Here is a 23891-nt window from a genome sequence, read left to right as displayed (position 1 = left end):
TATGATCTTTCACTGTCTCCTTAGAGACTTATTTTCAAATCTTTATTTTGTTTTTCCGCATGCAGTCCTCTCCAGTCTTCTCAAGCATTTCCTTTACACCTTTTTATGAGCTTCAAAGTTTTCCCACCCTTTCACTTCTCTCGTCTCCTCCCAGTAGGGATTGCTTTTCTTTGATGGTCACTTGTATTTAATTAAACCTCAAATATCTATCTAGATGTGCTCTTGTGTATTTTATGTATGCTCCTTAGATGTTTTCACCTTCTTGGCACTATCCCACTTCCCTGGAAAGCACTATTTTTGCTTTTGTTTTCTGCTTTATGCTCTCACAATATACTGTTTGCTCCAACAAACATAATTTGTCAGATCTATACTGCGAGGGCATCAAGGCAGAGACCTTATTCTCTCACTCCTTTAGTGCAGGAAAGAAAGACAGTTAGAACACCTACAGTACTACATAAACAACAGCAGTAAAAATGACACAGCATTAGCCTAATACAGGAAATGAATACTCCTTGGTGTGCTATAAGTTCAGCCAGCAAGCAGACTTTTAGACCTAAGAATTTGGTGGTTAGCAAGACGGGATCTTTTGTTGAATACCAGCCAAAATTAATAGATAAACATGCAAATAAAACCACTATTTTTAATACACTTTAAGGGAACAAAGAAGCACATGTGAACCATAAAATGTACTCACAGTACATGAATAATTTAGCAGTCTTTAAAAGGAGTACAGTGATCACCCTGTATAGGAGTGTAATCAACATTTAGTTTCCCACGGGTTTAAGAACTATATCCTGAACTCATAGACACATGAATTCTTCCTTTCCCTTCTTACCAGGACATGTCTAGGGAAGCTGAGATGAGTGATAATGCAGATCTCTAGTTTTATGCAGCTCTGTTTTGGTTGGTTGTGTATGAAAGGTGCTTACAATGCACCTTATATGACAGATTTTTATTGACAGAGTGGAGTTCAAGTTCAGTAATTACACAGTGACTCAATTCTTCTTGAATTCAGGGTTCTTTATGAAACCTTAAGTCTCTCATCAACACTCCCTTTTCTGTAATTCATTGTGTTAACACATCAAACAAATCCAGATTCATTCTATCTTTTTTCCTCCTTCTCTAGGACTAATTCTGAGAGTAGGATTTAAGCATGAGATTTCTGTAACTGAAACAGCAGTTTGAAGTTGGAATCTATATTTTTACAGTTCTGAAAATTTTAAGCTATTAATTCATTATGAATCATAGTTCATTTGCATAAAATATTACAGCATACAATTTTAATATAAAGCTGTTACTATAATTTCCCTCTCAACCTGACACAATTTAATGTGTTTTTTATGAAAGATTTTTCCTTAATCTTGTCTCTAGCTGAAAATAATAAATGAATATATGAATAATATCAATTTTGCATATTGTCTAGAGATTTTTTAGATGGATTTAATTTTGGATGGATTCCTTCATCACATGGTTTACATGTCCTTACACCACCACAATTAAATATATTTCAGACTGTGTAGGTAAGAAGGACTTCCTGATCATTGCAAATGAGTATACACAGTATACACAGAGAATTTGTGAGATCTTTAAGTTAATGAAGAACACAGAGATTTTGATAGGAAGGTACTTTCATTAATAAAATCAAAATAGTGGTAAATGACGGAAGAGATGCTGTAGGTAAAGATGCTAATGAAAAGCAGGATCTAGAAATACTTACAATACGAACAAGCCAAGCCAATGTAGAAGTAGATGTAGAATAGTGGGTGTTGTAATGGTAAGGTGGAGTCTGATCATCTTCCCATGTCTCATAACGTTCTGCATAGAAGACCGCTCTCTTTGGATTCAAAGCACCAATAGGCTGCAAAGGGATGAGAGGTCAAATATCAGCTGAAGGGCTGCATGCCATAGGTTAATTCTAAATTAAGATTCACTAAATATGAGATTCTGCAACCAAACTCGTTCCATGTTGGAGTAATCCTTTCAGACTGCTGTAACTTTAGAATTTTATTTCAAAAGCTTTTTGTACTAAAAGTCTTATGACTTCCCTTATTTTAATTGACAAATATAAGTGATCCACATCTGCAAACTTTCAAGACCTTCTTAAAGTATGAGTAGTTTCCCAATTAATTCAGTAACATTGTTCTGAAAATAAACGTCTAAAACTGCATTTAAAATGCATTGAGGCCAAACTAATATTTCTGTTGCTGTCATTCACTGTAATCACACAGCTAATGAAAACTGACTTTTGCTCACACAGGATACTTTGTAATGCACAGTTCATGATGAAAAGATTTCACGCGGAACTGCTGATGGTGTCTGGTGATCCTAAGCAGAAATACTTAAAAACTATGCATAACCCTGAAAGACTGGATCTACTTTCTGACTGAACAAAACCGGGTTTTACTAAGAGAAACAAACAAGCTTTTTCTAAAAACAATACCATTTGGAAATTATTCACAAATTCTAAGACCATTTGAAGAATACTTAAGAGGAAATCTATATAAATAAGAAATATGAAAAATAAGAAAAATGAAAAGAAATAAAGTTAGACATTAATAGTAACTGTTGGTTTTGAAATGTGTACTTAGGTGATTATGCTTTTCTATGATTTTTTAACTCACTTTATCTCATTTTTTTTTATAATCTATTTGTTACTGTGTGATACAAAAGGCATTGGAATATGGAAAATAAAATATGAAGTAAACAAAATGATGAAAGATATACATGCAAAGTGATCTTAAAACTGTTTTGCCGGATGAGATAGTAGTAGTGTGTTTCTCTATTACTTATCTACAAAGAATCTTTAGAGTTTAGTTTTTGTAGCAAAATCAACCAAACACAAAAAGGAGAATACATTTCCAGACCAAAGAATTTACTACAATTTTAAATGATTACTTGATTTGAATTTCTCAAAAATTCAGAGTAAGATTTTATTTTTTTTTTACTATAAATTAATATTATTAATGGAATTACAACTTGAAAATAAACATACACTCAAGATCTTTGACCCCTTTCCAAGCACTGACAGGTATTCTTGCATTTCATTCCAGAGTACAATTTTTCTACTGAGTTGAAATCCAAGAAATTAAATACCAAAATAAGGTTAAATCTGTGTGTTTCACTGCACTATGTATGTAACTGAACACTTCCAAAGCTACAGATATTTTATTCCTTCCATGCTGTTACATTTTTTGAGATGTCTGTTAAAAAGGCTGACATAGAACTTGTTGTTTTCCAATTTTCGATATTATAGCTTGTTTTTACGTAGCAGTGTTTGATGAAGTGTTACATTTATAAACACTATGATTTCATTATTTTTCACATGAAACACTCTGGATGCTTAATACTTTGCTGTGTTGTGGAGATGTTAATAGCTTTCGCATACGTGTAAAATGTATGAGTAATCCCTATGGATCAGTGTTATCTGATGTAGATTGCACTGCAAGACCTCACAAAACATTCTTGAAAGGGAAGTAGGAGCCATTCCCTAACACTTTCCAGGCTTGTTTCCCAACTACTGGAAAAAAAAAGAATAAAATAAATATTTGCATTTTTGTTAGTTTCATTACACATCCTGTCACTTTGAGGAAACATGTAGGCATTATTACAGCATGTAAGTTGCCAATACATAAAAATCATTGCTCAACTACTTTCTTGAAAGAGTAACTTAGCAAAAGACATTATTCTCCTATTCCACTGACAAACTGTGCAGATACATCTGCACTTCACTAAATTATGCCAGGGTTCTGTGTTGCTCTGTGGACTGTATGGGACCTGCCAATACCACCCTCATCAAGACATTCTGTATCCATGTCTCTAACAGAACAAATTCCAGTCCCCAGCTGAACATTTCCAAAGCTAAGGCAGTAATTCACACTATAGTGTGTTTACAGGAAATGTTCACCCCCTCTGAGAAGGATATACAAATTGGCAACTGAGTCAGTGAGATAGTACTTTGTAATGGAAAAACACCCTGAGAATATATCTTCCCTCTACTGTGAAGGTGCATCTTACCCCATGCTACAGTGAATTCTGAGGCTATGAGATACAGAGGAATGATCTGTCATAATGTTATTGTACATATGTGCTTGAAAGCAGAGTAAAGAATGATATGGTGATTACAGCAAGATTGAAAATCAAAAATGCAGGCATTTCAGTATATATTTGAAGCCAATCAGATGCCTTTCATCAAATAAGTTATGTGGTTTTGTTCTTCATTGTAAAATTACAATGGTGAGAATGGTTGTGAAATATAACTAATCCTCAATATCAGTTACAAGACGTTTTGTATACCAGCAAAATACTGTTTTTAATGGTGATTTAACCCATAGGTTTAAACAACATTATTAAATGTGCATATATCGATGGATAGCTGTATTCAAGGAAAAGGTACTTTCTTTCAAAAGCTTGACAATTATTTCCTAAAGTCATAAAATAGTTATAATGAAATGGTTATGTAAAGACACCATCATATTTTCAAGGTTCTTCAGAGAGAAGTGTTATTTCAATTTAGAAGATAAAAGATATGTCATACATTGCCAATTTTATATAAAAGATGCATGCACAAGTAGCCAAAATAATCTACTTTTGGAAGACATATGTTCATTTTATTAAATGATAAACCTAAACAGCTGTATTCTGAAGATTACCTTCATCCTCATCAAAATTCTTTTCAGAGTCAGAATACTTTTTTTTCTTTCAATTATTTTAGGATTCATTTGAAGGAAAATGATGAAATGCACAAAATACCTGCTATTTACATGAAACATCATGTGAGTTATCTGTCTTCTTGCATAGTGTGAAAATTTTCATGTGAAAAGTTTTAGGGATAATATTTTCTGGGAATTATCATTCCCTGGCCCAGAGAGAAAAGAATGAAAGAACAAAAGAATGAACAAACGAACGAAAGAAAGAAGGAAAGAAAGAAGCAGGGAAGGTGGATCCTGTCTCCAGCTACAAAGTCCCACCTTGACTTCTCTGTAGAGATACTTGGTTGGATGAAGTAGTGATCTGGATAGTAACCTGGGATTCAAGAGATACAGCTTCATTTCTGACATTCCACAAATATTTCCAGTGTTCCTGGGTAAACTGCTTAGGTATGACTACAGTTTGCAATACAAAGGTGTGCTAAAAGTCCCTGAGCTCGCTCTAGAATGGTTGGCATAGAAGCTTATGCACAGGTGACAAATGTCAGTAGTGCAGCTGTAGTACTGCCTAGGGAGCAGAGCTGGGAGTTGCACCGTGCTCATGCAACTTTCCAGCTTCTAGTTCAGAATTACACCAGTTCTCTTTGGCCTGCTGCAAATAAATACACGAAACATCTGATCTTCCTCTTCTCCTTTTCTTGCAGGTGTAGATTTCCTCTATAAGGCACTTCACACATTAATAGAATCAACTTAATCTCTCCTGGTGTATGAAATCATACACATTGAAAAAGCTAACTGAAAATGCTTAGGTAACTTATTTTCTTTTGTTGCATAATTAAAAATCTTGCTGATTAACCTCAATTTGTGTGCACCAAATGAACAGACATTTACTGCAAGAGGAAAAGTAAATAAATAAAATATCAAGTATGGGGTAAATGCAAAGAAGTCTGCCACTAGTTTCCTTAGTGGTTTTTCTTTTTCCCTAACATCCATGTAGCAAAATATTTTTGCCCAAAGCAACTGGTAACAGTTCATTCTTCAGCAAAAGACTAACTAACAAACTAAAAAACTAACCCATTTTTACTCTGATAAATCACGTGTGATGCTAGATTATAAATTCTACAATAAAGGTAGTCTCTCACATTTTCTTTTTGTATGGATGAGACATTTCTGATTTTACTTTTTTAAAAGGGTGTAGGGAGTTTTGGTCACTTTTCCATAGATGTATAGTGCCATTCTCAGCCCAGAAAGTCAACTAATACAGTTTTAACCTGATACTATAGTTATAAAATACAGATAAATTCTAGATATGGAACTATACATGCATCTTCATGTAATGGATGCAAATACTTTTATTTAAATTTCATTAAGGTCTCTTGCTGTGCAAACTAGATAAAATCTCTTGCACAAAAAATACAAAGGCAAAGGTGAATCCATGTATTGTTTCTCAGTCCTGTACCTTAACCATAAGACTAATATGGAAATTGAATTTGAGTCAAACAAATTGTTTTGACCCTTAAATAAAAAGTTATTTCTATAAAATTTTATAAAAAGCTTTTGCCAAATACATCATTTGCTTTTTTATTTAAAACAAAACAAAGCAAAAGTGTTTAAGGACTCTTACCAAATAATATAACTTTTCATAACAAGCTTTCATAATATATTCTTTGCTCCAATCATGCAAAACATCTCCCTCTATGACAATTTCTATTCAGCCACTTCATGTCTGGTGTACTAAAAGCTGCTGTTTGAGTTTATTTTATGCTTCTTTTTCCATTTAAAAATAAAGTAAGTATTTACTTTAACATTAAAAACACACTGCTATTCATGTCACTCTTTTTTATCTGGCTAATCTCTTCAGACATCTGGCCTTTGAACCAGTGTATTGTCAATACATCTAGTGTTTATATCCAGTGGACATGTTATGCTAGCTCATGTAATATTTACTGTTTTGCCAGCTATCTTCATAGAACTACATTTTCTCATGAGAGCAGAACTGAATGCAGCATCCTATTTATCTGGCCACTGAAATATGTTGCTTATCTTGACTCTAATTCAGGCAGCAGCTACCTTATCTGTTTATCTCTTTTTCTAATGCACTGCACAAAATTGTAGCTGGATACAAAAGGAATCTTGAGCATGCGTTTATTTGTCTTTGGCTGAACACAGACAGCTTTTCTTGACTACTTGCTTTTTTAAAAAAACAAAAACAACAACAGCAAACAGAAACCTTTAAGTAGGGCATCTCAGCATGGTACTTTAAAATGTAAGTTAAATTCTAAATTTATCCACATTTTTAAACAGCTTTTCTTTGGCATATCAACCTCAAAATTATTAATTGGCTTGAGGGTTCTGGTAGATTCAAAGTATGAGTTTCACTCAGTAAATAAACTTTTTATTTAATAAAATAATATGCTTAATTGTGTGGCTTACTTAAACTAAATGAGAAACAAACTAATTTTCCTTCTGATAGTAGAGTTGCATGCGATAAAGAGAGAAGTTGCAGTTTTCATTTTTCCAGTGAGAGTGGTTCTTGATACTCATAAACTCCATTCCACGGTATATGCATTTTTGGAAGTATTAAGTGTGGTTTGCCTTGAAATATTCACACCTCGATGCGTTCATTTGCATTATTACATTTAGAAGCCTTCGGGCTTTATCACTTCCTTTTCTTGAAATGGCACAGTAATAAGGAAAAGTGGTTATGCTTATCACCACACGTCAGTCAAACACCTTCTATATTAACAAAATATAATTTTTTCCACTCAATGAATGGGTGTGTGATGTCTCATACACATGTCAATATTAGTATTATTTTGCCTGGTGAAGAAATAATTTTATTTAACCGGATGTATGACTAGAAGTGAATGAGGAAAACGTCCCATTTACACTTTAATGAGCAGGAACAATGCAGCATGTCAAACCCATGCATTCACTATAATTTAGGAGTAAAAGTCATACAATTTTGCACAAACTATAACACATCTTAAGTGCTTTGCCTGAAAGCAATACCCCCAAAACCTCTGGGTACAGGAGGGACTGCATACACATTTTGTGTACTAATGTTTACTACCATAGGCATTTTTCCAAAGGAAATTTCAATAAAGAAGAAAATAAGCAGATCACTTGGTGGTTTGGTAGTGAAAAGATAATCTATGTATCTATGACAGCCTCTTTCATTAGCTTTTCATCCTGTCAAACAATAAATATAACCTTTAACCTTGTATAAGGAATGAATAAAACTTGAGCCTACACTGTCTAACCAAATAAAAGGTCCAATATATCCTACAGCTACATCATCTTCAAAGCCTGGTCCAATATATCCTACAGCTACATCACCTTCAAATCCCATGTGCCCTGTTTTTAAATCTCAAATTATATGTAAAAAGGAAAACAAAACAAAACACTTGAAACACTTGGAAATTTCCAAACACTTCAAAGAAAAAGGTGTAAGTATTTTTAGACTAATATTTTTAGACTAATTGTTTGGAGAGAACAAGAAACATTTGGATGCAAAGGTATCACCATAATGAGTGCTAAATAAAAGTAGAATAAAATGGAATACTTGGAGAGGACAAGTTACATGTTCAAGACTGCTTTGCAGAAATGTAAATATTTAAGTATGAGTTAAATGCAAAAGGCATATGTTTTACTGTCACTGACATTGTCAGCAAACTAAACACATCTAATTTCATTTCCACAAAACATATGAATTACATTTATAAAGTATATTCACTTAGCAGCTGTGAAAATGCATAGGTGATGTATAATATTTTATACAGAAAGAAATTAAAAAATTTCAAAAGAAGTGTAGTCAGTTATCATAAATGACACTGAAGCTTTGTGGGAACTTTGTGTGATAATATACGGATGATTTCAAAAGAAGATAGATATAGTACTTATATTTATAACTGTAAAAGATGTTTTAAACCAACAAAACAACATATGATAGGTGGCATCACTTTTAATTTCAATTTCACTGTTTCTGTGGACTTTTACAACCCATATAGTTGTAAAAAATACCGTTAGAATTCTAAATGTCTTCAAAAGGTTGTTTGAGGCATATTGATTGCTAAATATTAAGGACAGAGGCTTTTTGAAACCCAAGAAGGGCAAACTTACAGGACGACAGAAGGTCAGGAACTGACAAAGGAGGTTTTATCTATCAGCAGCTTAGCTTGAGGTTCTGAGTTGCCATCAAATCTGCAGAAATGCATTCCAGGGTAAACTATGACAGAAGAAAGTAGCTCCTCATGGAAAAGATACTGTGTGCACCTGACCCAGAGGTCTGACTGAAGCCTGGTGGTACACCTAGCTTCAATAACGTGAATAATAAATCACCAGTTATTAAGCAGTAGGCTGCTCAGAATTCACCTCCCAAACAAGGAAAGAAGGGGCTTAATTACAGGTTCTGGACAAGAATGAAAATGGAAACAGAATTGCCAAGGAAATATTTCAGGTAAGGTCTGATTTTGAAGATTGTAACCTACTAATAATGCATAAACTGAAACAGGATATAAGTAACGCATAACAGCCGAAGTGCACAGAAGTATGGTATTTCATACTAACTGGCCACTGCATTTTACAGAAAATCATTAATCTAAATTTCCTTTTAAAACCATTGTGAAATGAAACCTAAGGAGCTGCTATCAGACCTTATTGTAATAAACACTTGAAAAATTTGACAACTACACCCCTTTTATCTTGAAGGATCCCCAAAAACTTCACAGATTGCACATGTGCTTTCTCACACATACATGGAATAAATGCAGCCCAGATCTTGGCTGAAAGGGGAGACTATTCTGTTTAACTATTTCTGTGTAGTTTTTTTTCAGAGTAGCCAAAACCTAGCTTTTCCAGAGGAAACCACTGGTAATTTTCTAATAAGAGGATATAGTTATCAAATTGGGTAAGAAAAGGTCCTTGGGCAAAATACTGCTGTGCATGGATTCTTGAAGAAACAAATAACCAAGGGCTTGATTTTACATTTGCTTTCAAAGGAGAGCACTTCTAGGATTGCGGTGATACTTAATAAACCGTACAAGCACTAATTCCATAATGAGTCTTTACTGACTCGTGAGGAAAACCTATCTACTCGGCTATCACACTACTTCCTGTTGCAATTATATACTTTAATAGGCTGCCATAAAAATTTGGATTCAACCAAAACTAAGTAGCTAATGAAAGACTCATGAGACACAGTCTAATCTTGTAGCACTTCACCACACACGCTGCTATTCATGCTAGAAAGAAGTGAATTTGAGATATTTTGAAAAGTGTAAGGGTCTTAATGAAAGCTTTATCCATAAACAATTTAAAACGCTTATTATAATGTTCACTAGTGAACAAGCCAGTGCAAGTCTATTACTGATCTTTATTTAACCCACATTAGTGGATTTTTTTTTATTGTTTCTGGTACAGTTTATGGTGATGTTATATAAGTAAGAAACACATTTGTGAAGCAAACATATAATACTGTGAAAGGTCAGTAGTTCTGCACAATACAAGTAGTGTCTCAACCAATTTTTCTACAATTGAGGCCTATAGTTAATGTAGTTTGATTTCTGTTTCTTTAAAAAAATCTTTATTTACCTAAGAAAAAAAAGGGGGGAGGGGGAACTTAGGTGTCTATCTGCTATTATTCAATCAAGTACTATTCAAATTATTTTGGAAGTCTCACAAAAGCAGCCTTCCAGGAACAGTTACAGGTACAGGGTCAATAGGTACTGCATGTAGAGGTCTTGCAAGTACAGCCATTCCAACAGGGATACAAGACACTGAGATGCCGAGGGTGGGCTCTGTCTGCCCAAGATGTTAATTTGCAGGAAAAGGAGGAAAGAAAAGCATACGTAAAAGCAGAAGCACCAGAAACCCTCATCCCTAACAGCAGCAGGTAAACCAGGGGCTCCAGCATAGGCCTTGAGAGTCATTTTATTCTCTCCAGCCTCATTCATAAAGCCAACAAGTGACAGCCTTATGGAGTTTTGAGCTTCACTCAAAATGCATGAGCATTTTGAAAAGGAAGACTCTTCCCACAACTCAGATTCAAACCATTTCTTGTCTTTCTTCCAGATGACCAAAACTAGAACCCCCTAGATGCTTCTGCCACCCTTGGCTAGGACACATTTTTTCTTCAATATATTGGCACAAAGATCTGGGTAGACTACAGTCTGGTGATATTAGAGAAACAAAAAACAGGAAATGTATTATTATTATAAAAAACTAACTGTCCAAGTTTGATTGGAGGACCACATAATAATAGGAACCAGATACTCCATATTCTAAAATAAAAAAATACTTCTTTACTTAACAACTGTTAAACCAACAAGCACTGCTACTGCAGTCTAGGCCTTGCAAAAGAAGTGAAAAATTAGTCTGAATTTTTAATTTCTAAAGGATCAGCTTTCATGAAGTAAGGGAGACAGTAAGATCAAGTGGTCTCATTATGAAAGGGAAGCCAAAAGGCACCGAACAGTTGCAAGTTTGGAACTAGTTCTGTCAGCATCATATAAATACGTAATGTAGAGATTTGTTATAAAATTATTATAAAATAGAAGTCTAATTCATACTTTTCTGACTTTAAGATAAAGATTTACTTATTAACCAGACTGTAACTTATAAAGCAAAAATTCTTGCTAAAAAGGCTGGCTATGTGTCTGTAACAGTATTGAACAATACCTTTGAAAGATCCCTGAAGTTGCCTGGAAGGGTCAGGTCTAACTCTTCAGATTCATAGTTTGTTAACACCCATGGAAATACAGGGTATTGGTTCAAATCATTGTACGTTCGTCCTATTAAGAAAGAAAATGTTTTAAGAATTAGGAAATAGTGTCAATTTCTCCGGCTGAAAAGCAATCTAGGAGTTACATTTATTGTATTACATGCTCCTAATTCATCCCACTAGACAGAATCAGATATAAATATTCCAGAGCTTAGCAGTTGTTTAGGTGCACTTATTTTGAAACGGAAGTCAACACAGAAATCAGTGTAATATCAGCACAGTGTATTTCAAAATCGATATAAAACACCTTATGCCATTAAGCACTTTCCTTTTTATTTCCATGGAGCTGTTTTCTAGCACAAATGCTGAAATCTAAAACTCCAATATAACTCCAATGAGTGTTATTTTTCTATAAGCTATATGCAATGTGATTGGCTGCAAATGACAGTCCAACAGCAAGGGTGTCTATTTGAGGTTTGAAAATGGAGATCTGACCTGAAGCATATTAATCCATTATTCCCCACAACACTTCTCCACTGAAGAAAGGGTGAGATCTCAGAATTAGAGGTGGAAGAAGACATGCTTACTGTAACAGTATTTCCTAGCCACTTTGAAAATTAAAAAACATTGTACCACTCATAAAAGATGACTGCCCCAGCCTACTCTCTAGAAATGTAATGAAAGAAACATTGCTATGATCCCAGCAGTAGTTCAAATATGCAAAAGCCATCTTTAGATACTGTTTCAAAAGAACAATTTGAGACTGAAGTGAACTGAAAATTATGAGTTCATCACTAGGAAAAGTGAGTTTTGGAAAGGCTGTTACTTTGGTGTCAACTGGTATTTAGTGGTGTCTAACATTTCAGTGATAAGACAAATGAAGTTGCTTATATGGAACAGAATATGGAACAGAAGCATCCACCATATTGATTTACTGGCAACCACACAATATGCAACACGAGTCTTAAAAAACAAAATCACATAATAAATATATGTGTGTGTATTTATATAATATAATTAGCAGACTGAAATAACCCAGGTTAACAATTCCCAGTCCTGCAGCAGATTTACGGCCCTGTCTTGCTAACTGCTTCCTTCCAGATTCTGGACAGATTCCTGGGGTACAAAACCTGGCACAGAAAAACACAGGCTTCCTTGTTCTGAGCAGCATTTGCAATTCTCCACAAAAATCAGCTCCGCTTTAATGAAATATGAAACTTTCACTGCTCTACAAGCACCTTATTTTTCAATGGAAGTTGATGAACAAGAAGTATGTTTTTATTTTGTGTATAGTCTCACTGAAAAAGGGAAAGGTGCACATTGTTATTATTATGTGCTTTTTGTTTGTTTGTTTTTTAACATTTGGAACCCTGCAACTTTGTTAAATAAATATATATATATATATATATATATATATATATATAAACAGCACTGTGTACACCATACAAATAAACATGGATAGGAACAAAGGCAATTCTTTAATCTTAACAGTGAATGAATGCAAAACCATTCTTGGACTCAATGAGTAGTTATCAGACAATTAGATCAAGAAATAAAGCAAAATTTATCAGCATGAGAGAGGAAAAGTACTCTCTGGCAGAATATTAATGATTTTGTTTAAATTTTGGTGGACTCCTAAATCTTTAAGGAAGGTAAGTCTGTCACGTTTTATGTCTCTCATATCAGAATATTGTTTGATGCTTTAGCAAGGGATTAACTACATATGATTTCTAAATTTTCTTCAGGTTGTCAAATTTAATGTTTTTTAAAATGTGACCTTAATACAAGTATTCCTTTATATAATAAATGACTTTCTCACCATCACAATCATCAACTAATAGTTTGCAAAAATCTCCACAACAGAAAATATACCAAAAAAGATAGAAGTGAAATTTCAGAGGCAGAAATTTTCCTTTTGATTTCTCCCAAACTCTTCTGTTCCTGTTCTGTAAATGAGGTTAATGTATTCTTCTCCTCTTCTAAAATTTCATCCAAAAAGAAGAAAGAAATAATTTACATAATATTTTAGAAGTCAGAAAATAATTTTAACTACTGCAAAAATTTCTTTCTAATATATCTCAGTGACACATTTACCTCATCTATTTGTATTATTGTTATACATTTGCTGTTTATGTAGACTGCAGGCCAAAGTAACTTTGAGATTCAGGAAAAGAATGACTGAGGTGAGCAGAGTCTAATACAAAATCTAAGCAAATGTTATGATTCTTCAGAATCAAAATTTTTTATGGAAAGTGTACCTAAAAATATATTTAGAAAACACTTTGTGAAACATTTGTAAAAGTAAGAACATCCTTCTTCAAAATTCTCAAAAGGAAATTTAGATTTATCCAAAATTACTTTTAATTTCAAAACTGAGACTTTACATATTCAGATTTTATTTCATTTCAATATTTATTTCATTATTTTGTTTTCAATTTCAGTATTCTATCAATGAGATTTTGACTTTTTGTTCCAATTCCACATGTGAAAATCACAAATATGTAAACAGCACAAGAAAAAAAGCAATCCCAAGCCTAGCTGCTCTACGTGAGTTCTTTGCTGTGTGCTTTTGAAAGTTTACTTATATTATGGACAATTGAAAAAATTATCGTGTGGAATTAGCTCTGTGTTATCAGTAACACTTCTTTTTTTTTTTTTTTTTTTTTTTTTTTTTTTAACTCCACAATGAGAAATAATTTGAAGCAGATGATCTCACAGTTTAGACAGAATAAGCTACATACTATGGAGCCCTTGTGATTATGTATTTGATAAATATAACCATAGTCTTATGCCTAAATAAACAAAATATTTACTACTGTCCTACTTCAATATTTATAAAACATATTTTCTTATGAAGAGATTAACTATTAATAATAACCATTAAGTTGTTTAGTAAAAATTTCATTATTTATTTTTCTTAATTAAACATTTTTCTTTTTAATATCAACAAATAAAAATGACTCAGAAAGATGAACACTAGTTTAAATTGTAAAAGGAGAGCAAACACTCATGATGAAATTGGACCACACATCTATGCTTATCTGAGCAGAAGACAGTGATCTAGGGCTGTAATGGGATTACAAATCCCTAATTCTAAACATGCATAAATATTAGTGGTTTAACTTTATTAGGAATGTTTTCTTCATCAGTTCTGACTTTATAATGGCTATTTTCAGAGTAAAAAGTCAGCAGACTAATATATTTAGCCATCTCTTCAATTGTCTGGTGCTTCCAGAAAAAATCATTTGTTTCTTTCTTTAGCTAAATAAATAAATAAATTTAAAACACAAACCTGTACTGCTATCAGCAGTCACTATACCTTTTCAGAAGCTTCAGATTTTTTTCCCAAGTAGGCTTATAGGGATTAATATTAAAGGCTGAATATTAAATATTGCAAGCCTCTGACACTAATCTACTTGAACAATAAAACTGAGGCATAGTAAATGAGATCTCAGAAATAGTGGATATGTTCTTCATTAAAAAAAAAAAAAAAAACTTTTTAATTAAACCATCCAATTTAATGTTTTTATATGGCACTTTAGTTTTGAAGGTAAAGTGAGCTAGAGACAGCTGACAAAGAAATTATAACTGCAATTCCTTGGTGAAAATGTTAATGACAGCAAAATATTGTTTAATTAGATGATTGCAGCATCTGGATTAACACTCTTTAAGAGCAATGTTCCTGTGCTTGTCTGCTTCTTCACACTTTACAGACATTTTGTCATCTCTAGGTCATTAGGAAAGAATTTTTAATGATTTTTCTAGAAGCAAGTAGTTCGAGTTACATCTAATTAGATGACAATAATAAGCCCAACACATGCAGTAGCTAAATATATACATAATTAACCAGCTAGGGCTTGTACATCACAGAGTAAAAAAGTGGAAAATGCTAAACAGGCAAAAATAAAAAAAGAGGGAGGGGGAAGAAGTTCATCTGAATTTATTACCTGACTCAAGATGTCATTTTGTTTTTCCACAAACCTTTAAAAATAATCCCTTTCCACTAGAAGAAATTACTTACAAATACTATGGATATAATTATTCTCCAGTTCTATTAAGAGCTGTGGCAGGTAGGATTTAAAAGAACTAAAATACCAATATACAAATGTAAACACATATTAAATATACTACAATTTGAAAAGAAAAAAAAAATAGCAGAAGTCAGTTACATACACTACTTGTCTCCACTCTTATTGATTTCTTTTGCTACAGTGGTATTATTTTTAAGGACTTATCAATAATTTTGAAAGTGAGAATAATAAAAATTACTGGGGCCTTATATCACCCAAAGCATTCAGCTGACACACATTGTTCACATGTAATATGGCATTTTTCTATGTGCCTGAAGAAAGAGCAATTAGTATAATCATAGCTGCTCCCAGCCCTTCAAAACTAAAGAATCCCTGGGAAGGGAATAGGTAGGAGGGGGAAGGTGGCCAGGAAGGCTTATGTCTACACAGCCAGGATAAAAAACAGGGGCACAGAGAGCATAACACTGAGAATGATGGATAAATAGCAGAGTGCAGTGTTTACTTTTTTGAGGGGAGGGAAAAAAACAGAGTTGTAAACATGATGAAATACGCTCAAGTCAGTAAAGAGGGCAAGAAAGAAGTGAAGACAGAAGTGAAAGAAGTGAAACATAATAGGGAGATGAGAAAATAGGTGGCTAGAGGGCCAGTGAAACAGGTTGAAAGAAGACAATAGTTTTGAAAACATGGAATCATAGAATCATTTAGGATGGAAAAGTCCTCTAAGATCATCTACTCCAACCTATAATAATCACGATTGACTTTTGATTGTTTTAAAAACAGTTAGAGGCTAATGAAGTACCATCGTAAGAAGAAAGGAAAATACAAGAAATTAGCAAAAAGTGTACTAAATACCTTTGTTAGTGAACCTCTACTTATATGGAAGAGAAGAAAAATGATAAAGGGACCTATTTGTCACTTAGCAGCAAATAATCCACATTTCTCAAGTGGCAAACATCCACTTTCCTTAAGTGACTAGGTTATGGTTCAGATATGCTGAATATACCAAAAGAAACCTAAATGATAACATGATTAAGAAAAATTGGTACACATATTTCTCAATAGCTAAAATCAATGATATTGTTAAACATGAATATTTTGTTTAAACAAAGAGTCCAAAACTAGGCCATCACTGTCTACACAATTATCAGTAAAGAAGTTGTAACTTTTCACAGAATCACAGAATTTCTAGGTTGGAAGAGACCTCAAGATAATCAAGTCCAACCTCTGACCTAAAAGACCTAAAAGATTTTGAAGAAATCTTTAGTATGGGATCTCACTACAAATGAGTATAATTAAAAGTGTAGTTGGAAATTGGATTTCCAAAACAAGAAAGAAACAATACATCATCTCTTTTCTTGGAAAAGGATGTCATATTCAATATCTCATGTTTGTGTATGAAATATAAAATATTGTATTTTCTTCTGGTTGCCAAAGGTGGTGTCTAGTTCATACACAGAAATTTGCTTCTGTGTAACACAGATGTATCTGGACAGTTAACAGTTCCAATGTTTCTAATACAAGGATAATTAAAATGACTTTTGATTTTTTTTTTTCCTTTTTGCTTTTGTCAGAACTTCAAAAATTGTAGGTTGTATTCCAAACTGGAATAAGAAGTTTACTGACATGTGTAGAATTGCAGACAGAATTAATTCTCTTATGTTGTTTTCAGAAAGTTTTTGTCTGCGTGTGTGTAGCTGGCAGGAGGGCCAGCTACCAACGGTAAGTTTTGTTCTGACTTTCAAACAAAACCTCAGGAGATTCTATGCATCAGATGTTATAATGCTAGCAACTGATAACTATTTTTCTATGTTCATAGTCTCAAACCTTGAAAAAAAAAAAAAAAAGAAAAAAAAAAAAAGAAAAAGCTGAAATTAAAAGCACATAATATATCATTGCAATTATGCTTTCTTTCAAGCTCTTTGCATTGAAGACCACTCTAACATACACACTAGTCATAGCTGATATTAGCATATTAGTCATAGCTGATGTTATTGATTGCTATTTAACAAATTTTGTCCACTTCTAAAAATTTTTAAATCAGCATATTAACTCTCTTTTAGAATGCACAAAGTTAATCCATGTGAGCTCAAAATGTCATCAAAAAGAACAATTTTGCAAAATAAGTCAGTCAATTAAAAATGGGGTTAAAGATCTGGGACGACTTTCTTCTAGAGATTCTTTTACCTCTTTCAGAAAATACAGTCTTCACCAAAATTTAAAATTGAGTTTGATCTTGTCTTGCTGAAAGACTTGATAGAGATGGTAAATAATGTTGTTGAAATGAGCAAGTGAGTTTATACAAAGAACAATGAGATTACATGACCAAAAGAGATTTACAATAATAGAATGATACCAAAAAATCTGCCAGAAAGTAGAGAGACATCGTGAGACACTACTAAGATACTGATAAAGCTGCTGTAAGCTTTTCCAAATACAATACAAATTCAAAGACAAAAAGAGGAAAATGAGTTGGTAATCCTCCAAACCTTGGGAACCTGGAATGCAAATGGAAGGCTATCCTTTTGTAAAGCAGGTGAATTTAAGTGAACACTAGATGACATTAAGAGAAACTTGCCTACGTTAGCATCTAGGTGTTTGGCTATAAAGCCTGTCTAGCAGCTCTATATCAAGGAACAGGTCAAAAAAATATTTTTCTTGAGACTTCTGGGATACTCTGATGGGATTGATACTTTGGTGCAAAGTATCACTTTGGTGCAAAGTTTCACTGCAATTCGTAATTGAATTTAGACATAAGGATGCCTTCCAGGTTTGGATATATTAGTGATATACCTAAAAATAAATGACCTTCAAGTTTTTAAACTGATTAAAAATGAAAACTAATTTATCAAAAATTGGCTCAGCTCTTGTCTACTCTCATTAAAGAGTTTAGACATACTGCTTACAGAAGAAATTAATACATAAAAAGGAAATTACAAGTGAAGGACATTTTGTCAATAATGTATTGGAAAAGGGCTGAGAGGACTTAGACTAACTACCCAGCTCTTCAGTAAGCCCTCCAAATTTAGGCAGGGAAGCCTGTGAGGCTCTGCCTGAATTTCCTCATAACCAGAAGGGCAGCGGATGCGTGAGAGACATGGAGCAGCTGGATGCAGGCCAGTGTCCAGAAGCAGAATAGCAGCATTCTTGTGGCCCTGTGCCAGAGGTAATAAACGCTCAGCAGGACTCCTTCCTTAGGCAGAGATCTGCGTGACTGTAGCTATAATGCTCGGAAGCCAAGCTGGTGTGCCTGCATGCTACTGCACCATACATACTTTCCAGCCCAGGTCTCTGGTAGCTTCAGGGACTGGACTCTTGCTTTGTGCTCCACTGCCCAATGTAAACATGCCCTCAGATTTCTACCCATTCAGTGGCAGCACTTCTGTATCCCACTGAGATAATCTGATGACACATTTATTAATATCTGTGAGACTGGATGCAGGGAAGATGACTACCACACAAGCACAGAGGCAAAAGTGTGAAGGTTCAAAGAAAGCATCTTTGACAGATTCAGCTACTGAATTCTGCCACTGCCCTGCTGGGAAGAGTGCAGTGACTCACACTGGTCAGACTAATGGTCATTTTGGTGCTACATCTGGGTTTTGCACTTGCATTTGTCTTATATCTGGCCTGAAGATAACCTCAAGCACAAAAGTCAGGGCCAAGTAAAGATACAAAGTTTTTGGTTTTGGAGTACAAAGTGGTGTCTGGTGGAATTTAATTTGGGTTTTAAATCAAAGCTCACTAGAGTGAAATGTCTGGCGAAGCCTCTCTGTAGGCAGGTTCACAAGCAGTATACATGCTAGAGACAGGAATCATGATAGTAGACAACATCCTAGAAATCTTAGTATATAGCATAGAAAATTTCTGCTTTTTACAATTAAAATTACCACAGGAGTTAATACATAGAAAAGGGAAAGGTGAAAAGGAAAATCCATTGTAAATATTTAATTAATTACAATTGCCAGGAAAACTCTTCTTTTGCGAATAGTGAATGGATGTCTGTGGCAGTTATTTCTCATTTTAAATACCTAATCTGATATTATATTTCAGTTCAAAGAACTAAATGAGAAAAGATGCTGTAATCTAATCATACCACAATCCAGGTGACATCTGTACTAGGCAGAATACTGTTGTTATTCTGCTGTCTAGTTGCTGTTGCTGAGAATGATGAAGTAGCAAAATTACATTTTCCCATTATTATTTCCAGACACTCTCTGGCAATGGTTTGTTGACTCTAATAAAGCTTCAGACAAAGCTGTCAGCAAAGGAAATGGCAGAAGGAGAGCAAGGAACAGCCTCCACAACAATACATGAATCTAAAGTCTCAGTGATAGGTTGTGCATTTTCTGATAAAATTTAATGCGTGTGTTTCAGAATCTATCATAAAGCTGCAGCTGAATTCCAGAGGGATAAATGTATTCTATCAAGTCACAGTGCTTAAGACTTTGACAAACATAAACATATTATGAAGGATTAAAGAGTCAGAAGCCTTACCTGCTATAGTATTGAGGAACATCAAATATTCAAAGTTAGAGATCTCTCGTCTCTGCCAGCGCTGAGTCATGTTGGATGATTTATAAAGCTGTCGGGGAGTGGCCAGTGAGATTCTCCTAGGAAATATATTTAAAGAATGATTATTTTAAGAGCCTCATTAAATGTTAAGACGTAGGGCAACATTATTAGTGTGATTAATTTCAGATTCTCTCAGAGATTTTTTTTTTTTTATCTCATTTAATGAAGTCAAGAAGATACTATTAACCGTATTTGAGAAATTACTAAAATTAAGATCTCTATTTTATTTTACCAGTACTACAGCATTGTAATAATTCAGAAGAATATATTTTGTGTTTTATTTTGTTCTGAATCTGGTTAAAAGACTGGAAATAAAAGGAACTGCAGACCTCCTGGTGCCTGTGTTGTCCAGCAGGAATAAAAGAGGAGTACCATTTCCCTGTTTCAAAAGGACATGTTTAGATAAGTTCATTAAGATGAGTGATAGGTATTAAAGTGCCATATATTTCCAGTGCAAGGGTTGAAGATACTTACTCCACGTGGTATTCCTTCTCCATGGCCAGCTACCCATGATCCACTCCTATACCCCAGTAATCTACAAGATTTCTATTTATAGCCTGATTTCTGAAAGAAACCAGTTTTATTCAGTTATCTGCTCACATGTCCATCTGCCTATCTCTCCAGAATAACTGATAATTTCTCCAGAATTGTATTTCATTTAAATTTGGAAAGGGAATACAAGTTTAAGATATTTCCACAAATTTTCTAAAAATTACATGATTGTACAAGGGAGAAAGAATATAACTACTGTGCCAAGGAATAGAAAAGCAGAAAACTGCAGCTCTTCCAGATATAATTTGACAACAGTGTTATAACCAAATACCATGCACCACATTACCCATTATATATGCTGTCCCTCATTAGTAAAATACAGGAAACTGGATTCAGTCACTAATGCACTAAAGAAAGAAATCTGCAACAAGCAGAAATAGGTTAACTGCTCACAACTTGTTTCTAAAGAAAATTGTATTTGTTGAAAAGAGACAATGAAAATATTTGGAAAGAGGAAAAACTCATCTCCTCAGATACCTTTTTTTTTTTACAGAAACATACAATTTTAAACTGATCAAAATAGAAAAATGTTTATACTTGTTAAAAAAAAGATTTCTGAAGTTTAGCCTATTCATTAATTTTATCTATCTATATTATATATATATACACACACACCATATATATATACACATATATACATATACATACATATATATATGCGTGTGTATATATATAATCTTACCATGAGTAACTGGGTACACCTAATGCTTTCACCCCATGCTGGTGATACCAGCTTTCAGATGCCCACTAGACATACTAAGCGTACTATTTCAAGACTGAATGCTGAGTATTTTCCTAAAAAAAAAGTCATATACAAGGTGTCAAACCAGGCATTGATTACAAAAACGTGGACCACCTACTTATATATATGCATACATGCATTATACCCTACTTCCAGATAAAAGTTATTGGAACGACTAGTTATCACAATCATATGTCTGAATTGTCAATGTCAATGTCAGTGAATGCTATGCTTACTCTTACAAATTGGGCATACAAAAATGACCATGTGAGTCTATCTACACTTCTTTTTTTTTTTTTCCTTCTTTATATTTACCCTAAACTGCAGTGCATAAGGTCTTGCCACCTATTTTACAGCAGATTTTAAGATGTCAGCAGTACATAAACTTTACTAGTACACAGGAGACAGTAATTTTTAAAAAACAAAACAAAAAAAACATTGTTTCTATTATGCTTCTTGTGAACAATTTCTGTTAACAAATATCTGAATGCAGGCATACATTATATTGCATTTTATAGAATTACGATTAGTTTTACAGTGGAAGCCTCAAAGTTGTATTTTTCCCAGTAAACTATGACTAATGCTACACACATATTAATAAATGCAGAAAATAAAAATACTACAGAGATAATTAAATTTATAAAGCATTTCTGTCATAGACTTTTTGTTCTTCTCATAACAAAACAAACGTACACATCAGTACAACTTAGTAGATGCTTTTAGACTTCACCCAAGAGACTGAAAAAAATCTATGAACTGTCAAATGACTTTGCATTTGAAAGCCTGATTTAATTGAATTCTACATAAAATCAAAATATACTAAAAAGGTTCCTCATTTGTTTTTTACCTAAGGTATTTGAAAAACTTGAAACTATTTCAGAAGAGACTAGAAAAAAATATGCACAATAAATTGGTTCCACAACCTGCTTGTTTCAGTTGACAAAGGCAGACCCACTGTTTTATGTTTTGCTAAATCCACCCAACTTTGATAGAACCATTTCTCTGTTTCAATATGCCCTCAGAAATATGAAGATGCACAAATGTGTGTGCTTCCTTTGCTTCTTGGGAACTGTGAAGTACTTACTCTAAATGGAAACTGCAGAATTTTCCAAGTTTTATATGCCTTAAATATTTTTACTAAATGCTTAATGAAATTTTGAGGGAAGGCTTGTTCTACACGTGGAGCTTGACCCACCCCCTTTCACAATCACTTTTAACTTATCTACAACTTCATACAAAGAATCTTATCAAAAATATAGCATCTGCATGATGTTTTGTGTTATGTTGCTCCTATACTGAAAAAATAAAAGGCTTGGGAAAAATCACAGGCTTCTGGTAAGACATTCATCTGTATTTGCGTTCAATCAAAACTCTGGAAGGGGTTTTATGTTTTAGTGACAGTGATGAAATGATGTCAATAGCTACAACATCAGCCAAATTACATGTTTTCCTTCATCATTTGTATTTCTCAGCTTTAATAACTAAAGCTATTGTTTACCTAACACATTAACAGCCCACCAAAATTCAGACTCAGGTGCTAGCGCTTGTTTAATGGTGAAGTATGATAATGTAACTGTATCTTTTACCAATTATTTGATCCCTGTATGCTTCCAAAATCACAAGCAGCTCACACTTGTTTTCTAGGCTGTGACATTACCCTCTATAAAATTGCGTCAGTAAATTACACCTGAGTCATTAAAACCCTACAAAGTGGTCTGATAATAGTGTTGTAAAACTGAAGATATTACTTTACCTAAAGAAATAAATAAAAGTCAAATAAATACTGTCTGCCCAATTGATATGACAACATCAAAAACTACAATCAATGCAACATATTTAGGAACAATGAAATTGAATATATGGAGGATAGATAAATTTGATCACCAAACAAGACCAAACACTTCAACATGTGACTGATTTTAAGGATATAATTACTTTATAACTCTAAGTATAGTCTTGAATGCTTTGTTGAATAAAAGCATTAGAGAGACAAAAATAGGGAAAGCCAGCAGATGCAAACTGGAGAATTACTCAAAACAGCTGCTCTCTAACAGTCTTGAGAAGATACCAGTTTGCCTACTTTCATTCCTCTGTATTAAAAGATTTCTCTTGTATTCCCCTATATTAGAAGATCACAAATATTTTTTTCCTTCCATCTTTGTTAATCACACGATTTCTCCATAAAAATAGAAATGCACTTAAAGTCCATGTACTTAATTAAAACCCTTTAACTCTTTCAGATTATTTCCATCTTGAATTGCATTTCTTTATGACAATGTAATTAAATTTGGATAAAAATATTATCAAATTAAAACTAAGGAATTAACCGAAACTACTAGAAAGATTTGTTTTAGATAAAATATTTTAAAGTTAAAATTTTTCAAGTTAATCTAAAAAATTGGGCATAACATATGATAACAATTTACTCAGTGTAGCAGCTCCCTGTGTAGATGCTGGCTACTCAGCATCATATCTGTTTATGATACAAATAAACATAACTTTAAAAAATTCTTGCTAACATTCTGGAGCCAACTTATTCATGGGAAGGGAAACTATATTCTAACATCAACAAAATATTAACTACAGAGCAGTTATTGAGCCACATTTTTCCTCAATTACTCCACTGC

General features: G+C 33.5%; 1 protein-coding gene across 7 annotated transcripts in view; it reads right to left on the bottom strand.

Annotated features, from left to right (window-relative positions):
- Window positions 1-23891, bottom strand: part of NBEA (neurobeachin) — a gene marked incomplete at its 5' end in the record, with an annotated part of 512607 nt that overhangs the window by 75584 nt on the left and 413132 nt on the right. For all 7 annotated transcript variants that reach the window (XM_082765401.1, XM_082765407.1, XM_082765402.1 and 4 more), the window contains 3 exons: window positions 1718-1858; window positions 11325-11437; window positions 19893-20008. In XM_082765401.1, coding sequence (XP_082621527.1) covers window positions 1718-1858; window positions 11325-11437; window positions 19893-20008 — 370 coding nt within the window. The remainder of the gene's footprint in view (window positions 1-1717; window positions 1859-11324; window positions 11438-19892; window positions 20009-23891) is intronic.

The sequence above is a fragment of the Aythya marila genome (genome assembly GCF_965140915.1).
Source record: "Aythya marila genome assembly, chromosome: 1".
Lineage (NCBI taxonomy): Eukaryota > Metazoa > Chordata > Aves > Anseriformes > Anatidae > Aythya > Aythya marila.
This window is presented reverse-complemented; position numbering and strand designations above follow the sequence as displayed.